Source organism: Schistocerca serialis, chromosome 7 (assembly GCF_023864345.2).
Source record: "Schistocerca serialis cubense isolate TAMUIC-IGC-003099 chromosome 7, iqSchSeri2.2, whole genome shotgun sequence".
In the NCBI taxonomy this organism is placed as follows: Eukaryota; Metazoa; Arthropoda; class Insecta; order Orthoptera; family Acrididae; genus Schistocerca; species Schistocerca serialis.
The window spans coordinates 149,391,084-149,405,263 of NC_064644.1; the positions used below are offsets into that span (position 1 = coordinate 149,391,084).

The window sequence follows — 14,180 nt, forward strand, 5'->3', positions numbered from 1 at the left end:
CTGTGTGGCCGAGCGGTTCTAGGCGCTTCAGTCTGGAGCCGCGCGACCGCTACGCTCGCAAGTGCTAATCCTGCCTCGGGCATGGACGTGTGGTGTCCTTAGGTTAGTTATGTTTAAGTAGTTCTATGTTCTAGGGGACTGATGAACTCAGATGTTAAGTCCCATAGTGCTCAGAGCCATTTGAACAATTTTGAATCACACATCCATATAATGTTGTATACTCACTGGCAGATATATTTGGTTTCTCTCGCAATTATAGTTCAAGAGGTAAACTGACAGCAAAGTTGCAACCAACCAGCCAACACAGTACGAAACCGCAAATCAAATGAAAAAATTATGAAAATACTTTCTCTAGGGCACCCAATATCTCTGCTCTGTGAGTCTGTACGGCGGTAAAATATTTGTACAGCAGTAGCCTCCTCCGTTGATAAATTCCAAAATGTGAAATTTAGTACTTGTATTTTCTGTCAAATAACTTCAGCTTTAGCTCCAAACGGATCCAACAGTGATGGTATGTTTGAATCCACTCCTTGCCTTTACGTATATCAGTATATTCCTACATTTTTTGCCAGGTTGTGAGAGGTGCGTTTCACGTACTGTATTACAAGATAGGTGGGCCATAGGGGAAACAAACCGGTCTCCAGTTCATTATGGGTGCCAACAACTGGTATGCAGTCTCGTTATTCAGAACCTGCTCTTCGCTAAATGGTTCAGATATCATATCTTCTACTGAACCACGTAACTAAAGGTAGAAATTACCTTGGGTGCAGAAACACCGCCTTTCGAGTCTCGACTCATGGAGAAAGGTGTCCTTGACTGATGATTGTGTTAGCACTTTGTTGTAAAAAGACAAGGAGTAGGAAAGGTTTCATCTTGACGGTTATGCGCTTTTGATTCGGGTGACTGGAATATTTCCATGTGACACAGGTTTTGATAAGTGGGTCTTCGGGAGAAAATTCGTGTATGATCAGATTTATCTGTTTTTCAAACTACATCGACGCACTGTGCGTGTATTTTCCAATCGCTCCTGAGTTGGATAGCAATAACGGTGAAGGCACACCCCTCAACCCATCCCCTCAGACCACTCTCTTGGTTAGATGCTGGTGCCAAAAGGCATGTCGATATTAACCAATGTAAAAGCTGATTGATTATTCATTCATAAACCGATTATTAATCTGTCGTTGCTATCTTCAGTCCAAAGAATGGTTTGATGCAGATCTCTACGCTACTCTATCCTGTGCAAGCGTCTTCATTTCACAATAACTACTGCAACCTACACTACGTGATCAAAAGTATCCGGAAACCTGGTTGAAAATGACTTAAAAATTCGTGGTGCGCTCCAGCGGTAATGCTGGAATTCAATATGGTGTTGGCATATCCTTAGCCTTGATGACAGCTTCCACTCCCGCAGGCAAACGTTCGATCAAGTGGTGGAAGGTTTCTTGGGGAATGGTATCGACGTCGGTCGGTGAGGCGTGGCATGAAGTCGGTGTTCCAAAACATCCCTAAGTGTGCTATAGGATTCACATCAGGACTCTGTGCAGACCGTTCTATTACAGGTATGTTATTGTTGTGTAACCACCACAGGCAGTACATTATGAACAGATGCTCGATTGTGTTGAAAAGTGCAATCACCATCCCCGGATTACTCTTCAACAGTGGGAAGCAAGAAAGTGCTTAAAACATACATGTAGGCCTATTCTGTGATAGTAGAACACAAAACAACAAGGGTTGCAAGTCCCCTTCATGAAAAACACGATTACACCATAACACCACCGCCTCCGAATTTACTGTTGGCAGCACATATGCTGGCAGATGACATTCACCGGACATTAGCCATACGCACACCCTGCCATCTGATCACCACATTTTGTGCCGTGATTCGTCACCCCACCCAACGTTTTTCCACTGTTCAATCGCCCAATGTTTACGCTCCTTACACCAAGCGTGGCGTCGTTTGGCATTTACCGGCGTGATGTGTGGCCTATGAGCAGCCGCTCGGCCATGAAATCCAAGTTTTCTCACCTCCTGCCTAACTGTCATAGTACTTGAAGTGGATCCTGACGCAGTTTGGAGTTCCTGTGTGATGGTCAGGATAGATGTCTGCGTATTGTACATTACGACCCTCTTCAACTGTTGGCCGTCCCTGTCAGTCAACAGACGAGGTCGGCCTGTACGCTTTTGTGCTGTACGTGTTCCTTCAGGCTTCCAATTCGCTGTCACATCGGAAACAGAGGACGTAGGGATGTGTAGGAGTGTGGAAATCTCGCATACAGTCGTATGACACAAGTGACATCCAATCACTTGACCACGTTCGTGGTCCGTGAGTTCCACGGAGTGTCCCATTCTGCTTTCTCACGATATCCAATGAGAACTGAGGTCGCTGATATGGAGTACCTTGCAGTAGGTGGCAGCACAATGCCCCTAATATGAAAAACGTATGTTTATGGGAGTGTCCGGATACTTTTGATCTCATAGTGTGCATCCTTCTGGAGCTGCTTACTGTAATCACCTCTTGGTCTCCCTCTACCATTTTAACCCCAAACACTTCCCCTTCAATACTGTACTTGTAATCCCCTGATGTCACAGAATGTGTCCTATGAACTGATCGTTACTTCAGTCAAGTTGGGCCACAAATTACTTGTCTCCCCTTTACCGTTCAGTACCCCCAAATTTCACCGTATTTCAAAAGCTTATTTCTCTTCTTGTCTTAACTATTATCGTCCATGTTTCACTTCCATACAAGCCTACACTCCACAGAAATACCTTCAGAAGCGATATTGTAACACTTAAGTCTATATTCGATGTTAACGTATATCTTTTCTTAAGAAGCGCTTTTCTTGCCATTGACAGTCAACATTTTATATTATCTCTGCTTCAGTTATTTTGCTGCTCAAATGACAAAATTAAATTCTCGTATCTTAGTCTAATTCGACTACATTCTGTTATCGTTGTGTTGCTTTCGTTCATGTTCATTTTGTATCCTCCTTCCAAGACACTATCCAGTCCCCTCAGTTGCTCTTCCAAGTCTATGAGAGATCTGCAATGTCATTGGTAAACATCAAAATGTAAACATCAAAATTTTATTATTTTTGTAAGAACTTTAATTCCTACTCCGAATTTTTCTTTGGTTTCCTTTACTGCTTGCTAAATGTAAAGTTGAACAACATTGGGGTAGGCTACAAGCCTGCCTCACTCCACTCTCAATCTGTAATGTAATCCCCTCCTCCTCATGCTTGGCCTCTTCTTTCTACTATTTACTTTCTGTCATTCTATCGTAGTCAATAACAGCTGCTCACACAGCAATGCGGTAGCGACGCACCTTCCCCCCCTCCCCCCTCCCACCCCATTAGTGACGCCTGGTGGTGTTTAATTTCATTGAAATATATAGTTTTTAATTGTTAAAATTTTCGGCTGAAAGAGTGACGCTTGGCACCGGAGCGCAACGTGCAACGCATGACGCTGACGCGTGTGGTTTATGTTAAAAATATTTATTAAGATATTTCCATGTTTAACGCGGAGTGCGTGGTGATATTTATTTACATTCAGCAGATACATTCCACCATTCACATGAGAATGAAGGGCGCCACACGTCGTTCTCCTGCGTCACCAGTGATGCTTTCCACCGAAACACACAGAGTAGATTAGACATTTTCATAAAAAAAATTTCGCCACGGGTCACTACGGACATGGACACCGCTACCAAAGTATTGCAGTAGAAGCTGTTAACAATTACGTCCACGAGAAAGCAATAACAGTAATTAGTACTATTAGTAGTAGCGGACGTAGTACTGTTGGTGGTGGTCGGATGAGGAAGAGAAGGCAGAAAGAAGTGGAAGAAGTAGGAGGGTGAAAGGAGGAGGTCGTTATTATCAATCATTTTGTCGCTAACCAGTCACTATATCAATCAATAATTAATCAGCCGCCCTCCCATGAACCACGGACCTTGTCGTGGCTAAGGGCATTTGCGTGCCTCAGCGATACATAGAAGAGTACCGCAGGTGCAACCACAAAGGAGGACTATCTGGCGAGTGGCCAGACAAACGTGTGGCTCCTGAAGAGGGGCAGCAGCCTTTTTCAGTAGCTGCAGGAGCAACAGTCTGGATGATTGACTGATACCGCTATGTATCATCAATCAAAACGGCCTTGCTGTGCTGGTACTGCCAACGGCTGAAAGCAAAGAGAAACTACAGCCGTAATTTATCCGGAGGGTATCCAAGCTTACTGTATGGTTAAATGATGATGGCGTCCTCTTGGGTAAAATATTCCGGAGGTAAAATAGCCCCCATTCAGATCTCCGGGCGGGGACTACTCAGGAGGACGTTGTTATAAGGAGAAACAAAACTGGCGTTCTACGGGTCAGAGCTTGGAATGTCAGATCCCTTTAATCGGACAGGAAGTTAGAAAATTTAAAAACGGAGATGGGTAAGTTAAAGTTAGATATAGTGGGAATTACTGAAGTTTGGTGGTAGGAGGAACAAGACTACGGGTCAAGTGAATACAGAGCTATAAATACAAAATCAAATAGGTGTAATGCAGGAGTAGGTTTAATACTGAATAAAAAAACAGTAGCGCCGGTAAGCTACTATGAACAGCATAGTGTACGCATTATTGTAGCCAAGAATGGCGCGAAGTCCACGCCTACCACAGAAGCACAAATTTATATGACACCTAGTACCACTGATGTTGAAGAGATAGAAAAAATGTATGATGCGAGAAAAGAAATTATGCAAAGAGTTAACGGGAGACGAAAATTTGATAGTCATGGTGTATTGCAATTCGATAATACGAAAAGGACGAGAAGGAAAAGTAGTAAGTGAATACCGACTGGGGGTGAGGAACGAAAGAGGAAGCGGCCTCGTGGAATTTTGCACAGTTCATAATGATAGCTCACAGTTGGCTTAAGAAGCATAAAAGAAAGTTGTATCTGTGGAAGAGGCCTGGAGACACTGAGAGGTTTGAGATAGTGGTAAGACAGAGATTTAGGAACCAGGTTTTAACTTGTCAGACATCTCCTGGGGCAGATGTGGATTCTGACCACAATTTATTGGCAGTGAACTGTATATTAAAACTGAAGGAACTGCAAAAGGTAGGAACTTAAGGAGATGGGACCTGGATGAATTGAAGGAACCAGAGGTTGTAGAGAGTTTCAGAGAGAGAGAGGGGAACGATTGACAAGAACAGGCGAAATAAATACAATAAAAGAAGATGGGGTAGTTTTGAGGGATGAAATGGTGAAGGTAGCAGAGGATCAAGTAGATAAAAGGACGAGGGCTAGTAGGAATCCTTCGGTAACACAAGAGATATTGAATTTTAATGATGAAAGAAGAAAATATAACAATCTACTAAATGAAGCAGGCGAAAAGGAATCCAGCGTCTCAAAAATGAGGTCGACAGGAAGTGCAAAATGGCTAAGCAGGGATGGCTAGAGGACAAATGTAAGGATGTAGAAGCCTGTAATACAAGGGACAACATAGATACTGCCAACAGGAAAATTAAAGAGAGTTTTTCAGAAAAGAGAACCTCCTATATGAATGCCAAGAGCTCAGATAGAAAACCAATCCTAAGCAAAAACTAAAGCAGAAGGGCAGAAGGGGTATATAGATTGTCTATACAAGGCGATGTTGATGAGGGCAATATTATGGAAATGTAAGAGGACGTAGATGAAAATGAAGTGGGAGATGAGATGCTGGGTGAAGAATTTGACAAAGCACTGAAAGACCTAAGTCGAAACAAGGTTCCAGGAGTAGACAACATTCCATTAGAACTACTGATATCCTTGGTGAGCAAGATGTTTGAGACAGACTTCAAGGAAAATATAATAAGTCTAATCCCACAGAAAGCAAGTGTTGACAGTTATGAAAATTACTGAACTATCATTTTAATAAGTTGCAGTTGCAATATAATAACAAGAATTCCTTACAGACGAATGGAAATACTGTTAGAAGCCGACCTAGGGCAAGATCAACTAAGATTCCGTAGAAATGTTGGAACACGCGAGGCAATACTGACCCTACGAATTATCTAAGAACATAGGTTAAGGACAGGCAAACCTTTGTTTCTAGCGTTTGGAGAGTTAAAGAAAGCTTTTGACGATCAAATCTAAAGGTGGCAGTGGATAAATACAGGGAGCGAAAGGCTATTTACAATTTGTACAGAAACCGGATGGCAGTTATGAGAGTCGAGAGGCACGAAAGGAAAACAGTGATTGAGAAGGGAGTGAGAATGGCTTGTAACGTACCACCAATGTTATTAAATATGTATATTGAGCAAGCAGTAAAGGAAACAAAAGAAAAACTTTGGGTGGGAATTAAAATCCATGGAAAAGAAATAAAAGCTTTGAGGTTTGCCGACGACGTAGAAATTCTGTCAGAGACAGCAAATGATCTTGAAGAGCAGTTGAACGGAATGGCCAGTGTCTTGAAACGAGGATATAAGATGAACATCAACAAAAGAAAAACGAGGATGATGGAATGTAGTCGAATTAAATCAGGTGATACTGAGGGAATTAGATCAGGAAATGAGACACAAAGTAGTAGGCTAATTTTGGTATTAGGGAAGCAAAATAACTGATGATGGTCGAAGTAGAGAGGATATGAAATATAAACTGGCTATGGCAAGGAAAGTGTTTCTGAGGAAGAGTAAATTGTTGACGTCGAATATAGATTTAACTGCAAGGAAGTCTTTTCTGAAAGTATTTGTATGGGGTGTAGCCATGCATGGAAGTGAAACATGGACAATAAATAGTTTAGACAAGACGACAATAGAAGCTTTCGAAATATGGTGCTACAGATGAATGCTGAAGATTAGATATGTAGATCACGTAGCTAATGAGGAGAAGAGGAATTTGCAGCACAACTTGACTAGAAAAGGCGATCGGTTGTTAGGACACATTCTGAGGCGTCAAGGGATTACAGATTTGTACTAGAAGGAAGCGTGGAGGATTAATATTGTTGAGGGAGACCAAGAGGTGAATACCCTGAGCAGATTCAGAAGGATGTAGGTTGCTGTAGTTACTAGGAGATTAAGCGGATTGCACAGAATAGAGTAGCATGGAGAGCTGAATCCAAGTAGTCTCTGGACTGAAGACCACAACAACAATCAATTAGCAGCAATAGATATAGACAACCTAGCCAGATTTCTTTCCTAGGGCTCCGACTTTCGGAGTGATGCCGTAAAATGATTCCCTACTCTCAACATACTACTTAAGAAAGCACCTCAGACATAAATGTTCTGTACGGACTCCTGCTTAGAACGTATTTTCTTCCATCAAGCATAGTCCACCAGTCTTAGACCGTTTTCCGACCAATCTCCTTGAGCGTAGACGACGATTCAGTTCTATTGGATTGGAATGACTCCTCAACACTGTCAGTATCTAGTCTTGACCAATCCAAAACATATCTCTGCCGACAACAGAGTGAGATGAAAGCTGCCCTCTACAGCGTCTATGTGCATTACTTGCCAACGTGCTACTCTAGTATTAAAGCCATAGAAACTTCTAACATTCTGCGTAGTGTCTGTTTGTTCTAAGTCGTGTCGTAGGAAATTGACTAGTTTGAACCTGGGACCTGTTGCTGGTAAGGAGACGCCAGACCACAAATGAGATGCAGAGTTCAGAAGAGATCAGTGAGACTAGTGATGATATAACCAAATACTTAATTATTTCAGCGTCAGCTCCACTGCACTACCTGTAAAAGAATCTTAATACTAACTAAATTTAGTGGAAGAGGTTCAAGGCTTTCCTATTTTTACTTAACTGGTAAAATAACGTCGAAACGGCAGTTAAGTTTACCATTGGAAATTTTATTCTCCTCACAAAACATTGTTTATTATTTGCACTATTGATAAAAGGAAATATTTTAATACAGGATGATAAAAACCAACTGCGTTCAACAAAAATATGAACGAATATTCCCTGAATGGGTTTCCAAGTTCTACAATGGATCGAAGGATGACCTATGCCATATTACATCTATAATCTAGGTTTAAATTAAGTTACACAAAAGAGAAAACTATCAAAAAGGTCTACAGTGACCCTCAATTATCTTTAATTACTTATCTAACTTGTCGTAAATTACAGTGGCTGATGTGGCTTCTCAATAATTATATAACAGAAAAATCATTGCGTTTCAGATTTTAACTTACGTAGCAAATGTGAATACCATGAGCTTCAATTGACGATCGACACTAGTATTATGTAAAAAAGGGATGTAACAGATGAGACTTCTGCAGTTCTGAGTGAAGCCTTATGCGCTCAAAAACGCGGCATCGCGTGCGTTCATTACCTTGTCGGTGTTCGTCAGGGGGCGGCGGCCGGCGCAGCTCCATGCATCTGCCCGTCTCGGAAGCAACTCTTCTCTAACTTCTCCTTACTACAATTTACCGAAGTTGGTTTTAAAAAAAACTATCTGGCTGTGTTTTCATCTGATGAATCAGGGTCTCAATGTTAACCTTAAGCTCCACCTACAAAAATTCTGTCTATCCAATGAGAAACGTTATACTTTTCGTGGCGGGGCAATGTTTTTAAAGTTTGCAACGTAACAGAGACGCGAAAACGTCTCATGCTAAAACTTGTGGCTGATGTGGCCCTTTTTCTGATATCGTAAGATCTATACTGTTCTTCTGGAGGCTCTAGCTTTTAACATGGGCTGGGGGTAGTCCCAGCGGTTACTTTTCGTGGTGGGGCAATGTTGTTTTAGGTTTGCAACGTAACAGAGACACGAAAAAGTCTCCCGCTAAAACTTGCGGCTAGTGTGGCCCTTTTAGTGTTACCGTAAGATCTATACTATTCTTCTGGAGGGCTCTAGCTTTTAACATGGGCTGGGGAGGTGGTCCTGGTGGTTAGCTGGCCACGTGGGTGTCCGTCCCTTATCGTAGGGCCTTCTAGCTTAACACGGTTCTGCTCTCGGCTTCTCGTTTCTCCCCTCGGAACTGCGTCTGTCTCACAGTGGGAAGGTATGACATGCATTTCGGCATTCTTGTGTTGGTCTGTGGTATTCCATTTGCTCACTCGTTACTCGTATTACTTTGGTTAATTTAATGTCACGATTTATTCGGAGCTATGTGACTTACAACTGGATTTGCTTATCATGTCAGGGTTTTCATGGAAGGTGTTGGATTTGCCTGACACCTTACAAACTAATAAAAGTTGAAAATAAATTTTGCTGAAAACTTATTCTGAAGAATTTATGCAATATGTTTCGAATCATTTTTCCCACTGAGAAACAAAATGATATTAGTATTTCGCTTAAATACTTTCACCTTGCTTGTCCAACGACTATTGTAAGCTCTCGAGTATGTTCTAATGTTTTGAGATCATAGTACTTGCCCTTTTCTCTTGCCAAAAGCGGAAAGGTACTGTGTTTGGAAGGCTTAGAGCCTTCCGCCCCCCTCCCCCCCCCCCATCCCGTTCCACCGAAAATGTCTCCCGAAGTACCCTTCTTTTCTTTCTGAAACTAATTGAAAACCCGCTCTAGTTGCTTTATTATAATTTACAGAGTCCACACAACCGGTTTCGGCCTTTGTACACGATCTAGTCACATTAAGGTGACCACCACCTATGTTAGACGTCAGCGTGCAGTAACCAATCAGAGAACGCATGTGGCAGCATAAGCACTGGAGGGTATAAAAGGCATGTTGGATTGACTCGGAAAACAGTGCAGTCTTTGTTGTAATGTGGAAACTGAGTGAGTTAGCTGACGTCTAGAAGAGTCTTTCGGATCAAGGATGGAAGCGTTTCCGAAGCGACTAATTCTGTAAATTGTTCGCGTGCCGCCATCTTTAAAGTATAACGTGAATGAAAAGAGGGTGATATACAAAACCACCGTTGAGGCTACTGTGGTCCACGACGAGTTATAGATGACATGGGTAAATGACTGCTTGAGCGATGTGTACTGGCGAATAGACGTGCAACGGTTGAGCAGACTTCCAACAGAGACTCTTCAACTACCGTTTGGCGAACGCTGCTGCGTATTGCTCTCCGTAGCACACAGCTTGTTCATGCAACATGCTGACTGTTGATCATTGGCGACAAACGCTGTAATTTGCTCGCCAGGACCGTAATTGAAGACTGAGTGGCTACATGTGGCCGTTTCAGATCAACCATGTTTTCTTCTTCATCGGAGAAGCAAATACCCTGCAAGAATCTTCAAAATGGTTCAAATGGCTCTGAGCACTATGGGACTTAACATCTATGGTAATCAGTCCCCTAGAACTTAGAACTACTTAAACCTAACTAACCTAAGGACATACACAACACCCAGTCATCACGAGGCAGAGAAAATCCCCGACCCCGCCGGGAATCGAACCCGGGAACCCGTGCGCGGGAAGCGAGAACCCTACCACACAACCACGAGATGCGGACTCAAGAATCTTCGTATGCGTCGATGTCGCAGGGCATTCCGTGGGAGATTTAGTCATTCTGAAAGGCGCAGTGGATTAATACTAGTGTGTGTTTATCCTTGGGAACCATGTCCACCCCTACGTGCAGTTTGTTTCTCCGCGGCACGATGGCTTCTGTCAGCTGGACAATGCAATGTGTCGCCGTACTCGCAGTGCACGTGTGTGGTTCATTGAGGACCAGGATGTATTCACCGTAGTCCCCTGGTCACCAAACTCGGCGTATTTAAACCTGATCGAGAATCTGTGGGAGCACCTCGATCTGGCTGTTCGCATTATGGATCCTCAACCGAGAAACCCAGTGGAGTTGACCACATCACTGGAGTCGGCGTGGCTCCATACCCCGGTCGGTATCTTCCAGAACTCTCCTGCACGTCTCGCAACCGTCCGCACTGTGAAACGTGGTTAATCAGATTTTTCACAGGTGATCACATTAATTTGCTGGATAGTGTATTAGGCCGTCAGGAAGCGTATACGAAAGTTATGATGTAGAGAAACAATGTCAAATCATTTGACGTGCTCCTCTACAGCATAACTTTCAAATATACTTGATAATGAACTAATATAAAGGCCGAAACAGGCCGAAAGTTTCTTTCAGCAACTGGAGAGGCTTTTCATTAATTTTTATAAATTTTTAATTAATTGAACAACAGTCGCGGAACCAGCAATATCCGAACTCGGAGATACTAAGATTTGACCTTGTTCATAGAGGAGAAGACTTACTTCTCTAAGACCATAGTGAGGTTTACGTTTTGAAACCATCACTTCTATCATGTCAATTGCCTTTAGTTAACCCGCTGAACTACTCGTAAATTTACGAGGAGAGTACTCGTGAAATCAAAGCTCTTGGGTCGGTTAATGTAACATGGTAAGATCGTTGTGTTCATGTAAGCGTTGCCTTGGAATGTCAGGGACTGCTGATCCGAGTCCAGCTCCGGCAAGCAGTTACTAATCGTTAGGAAGTTTGTAAACAGTTAATGAGTATCCTGATTTGAGTTTGTTGATCTTTTACATCCGCTTCTATGTACATAGCCCGCAGTTAAGTATATGTTGTATAAAACAAAATAGATTCAATTTCGTTCACTAACGGAGGGAGGGCGAAGAATAAAGTTTGTTGGAAAAGAGTGTATAGCCTCTCCAGTTGAAGATGGCCCCTGCCGTCCAGATCTCAACATGCCCGTTTAAGTTACAGTGATCACATTCCCTTACGTTGATGGAACCGCGTTACCGGCTGAAGAACAGAATATTTCGAAGCAAACTGGCGTCATCTTTTCTGATCTTTATCTTCGAATGAAAGTTCAGAACAACAGTCTATCCGAGTGTACGATATTCAGAAGTTTTATGTTACAAGCACAGTCTCCATGGGTGAATGTCCCAAGTACTGTGATAAACTTCGAAGCAGTCAGTTTAAACGCATTCGTCAAATTCCAACACCCTAAATATTGAGACGAGTGTGATCAACAATACAGGTCGATTCAGCTGTCCCCATCGATGTTGGGTTTTATGCAACCAGCAATGTTAAATATGACATTTCAAAACCGCGCACGAGATTTTCATATTTTCACGCTCGCTAAGTGCAAACTGTGTGCTCTACAGAAAAAATGAACAGGGTATTTTTATAAGAAATATGAAGTAGTTACATTTTGTACTAGTATACGTTTTCACTACAGGCAGCGGTTTCCGAGTTATTCGAGGAAAACGTACAGAAGCGACCTACAAACGCAACTCCACTCCTACACTAAGCCTCACAAGGCAGAATTTATTCTATGTTGTTCGTCGCTCTCCTTCGTACCGCTATTAAAAAATTTCCGACAACGCGAACTGTTCACGTTAATTTTAACTTTATTGGTCTCTATTTACTGACCTATTACGCCACCAGCATGGTCGCCTATTTCGTTAATATTATTAACTTGAACGTGCCCGTGAGGTTAATGACAGAAAAAAGATTATCGTAAATGTTACGCGAAAATTACGTGAAAACTACAAACACACTAGTTTCGTGGTCGGCAGGCCTTACGAATAACGAAGGAATTGTTTACTGTATGCTGTTAAAATTTTTAAAAAAGTTTAAGTAAATCTTACACTTACATCAGCTTTACAGTAAGTGCTCGCATAAGGAGTAACATGGCTGGTCAATGAAGACCAAAAAAGGTCATATGTGGGAAACAACTAGTGCAGTCGCTAATTTTTCTACTGTGATAAGAGGGAGTGCCATGAACAACATACTACAAATCCTAACCGGTGGGAGCTGAATGTGGGAGTTGGGGCGCGTTTGCACGTAATTTTTGCAGCTTTTCTATCAACAGCTTGAAAACTACGGACTCTAGGGAAACATACCTCTATAAAAACTTTTTCTTTGTGGACTTTCTTACAAAAAATCCTGTTCCTCCTTTCTGTAGGACTAACAGTTAAAGAGTAGTGAGTGAAAGATTACGAAACTCTCGCACGCTGTTTTTGGATGTCAGATGTAAAACGACATTGTTAAGGGAAGCTAAATGACCCTGTACATGTAGTAGTCTATAATTGAAACTGTCTTTCTGTTTTTCCTACTGTTACCGGTTTTGCTATACAGTACTATCCTCAGGCCATCCCCTGGGACGACGCAATCGTCGCGCAGGGTGCAGGTGTGGTCTGACGATGGAACTGCGTTACGAAACTGGTAGCTAGTAGGCGAAAAAAAAAAAAAAAAAGAGTGCGTTTGCAGACTAAAACACATATTATTTCTTAAGTCTATTAGTCACTGTTCCAACCGATAGTATGTCGAAAATACGTTATATGATCAACGTTTGTACGAGAATTACCTGTTGTTACGGAAGTACGAGTATTTGAACAAGAATTTCAGAGTAAATAATACCTTCATATTATCGAGATATTTAGTGACGCAAAACTAGCAGAGAAATAATTTACATAACAAATGTCAGTTAAAGATTTCCCATCAATACTCACCCGTGATAGGCGAGCAGCGACAATAATAAGAAAACACAAGCCAGCACATCTGCGCGACCCACGATCCCCGTCACCTGCAAAGAAAACAGAGACCTTTATAATGGCTAACGAAAGATTTTTCTTTGGTTGTTGCTGCAGCAAGACATCATAAAAAAAAAAATCTCATTGGACTATCATTGAAGAAGAATATGTTGAAACTTCCGCTCTCGTATGCTTCATTTACTACGTATCTAAAGACTTAATTATTTAGAATGAGAGTACATATCACTACATTTAATCTTATTACTATAACCCAGTAATGTGTATTTCAGTATTTAACGAATAATACATATGTAAAATTCTATTCCTACAAAGATTGTTCCCACAAACGTATTTATAAAACAGGATATTAGATGAAAATCGAATATTTCGGTAGTCCGTCGGTCTCTCATACGTGAATATCCAGTTCTCGCTTCCGAATGAGTACCTTTAGAAGATTACACACCCACGCTGAATGTTTTAATTTTGTCCAAAAGCAAATTAAAAATGGTACTAATACATTGGTTCCCATGAGTGTTTTCAGGGGATTCTCCTTGTTTCAAGACAAATAACAGTATTGGTAATCTAGAGATATTCATTTCAAATAGTGATTTACTCTGCTATACTATCAGCTCACGTTGTATTTGGCTGGAAGAAAAGAAAAAAAGAAATAGAAATAAAGAAAAGAAAGCAAGTTCTTAGAACTACCCAAATCTCGAACTACCCAGCATACCCTTTGCCGCAGAGGCTAAGAAAAACGGTTAAATATGTTTCACCTGTCAGGTTGGTCATCGCACATGAAAACAGATACACGCTGC

General features: G+C 41.8%; 1 protein-coding gene across 1 annotated transcript in view; it reads right to left on the reverse strand.

Moving 5' to 3' along the window:
• The window catches only part of LOC126412939 (protein O-mannosyl-transferase TMTC1-like), a 685,657-nt gene that overhangs the window by 308,281 nt on the left and 363,196 nt on the right, over window positions 1-14,180 (reverse strand). The window contains exon 5 of the mRNA XM_050082830.1: window positions 13,345-13,418. Within this exon, the coding sequence (XP_049938787.1) occupies window positions 13,345-13,418 (74 nt within the window). The remainder of the gene's footprint in view (window positions 1-13,344; window positions 13,419-14,180) is intronic.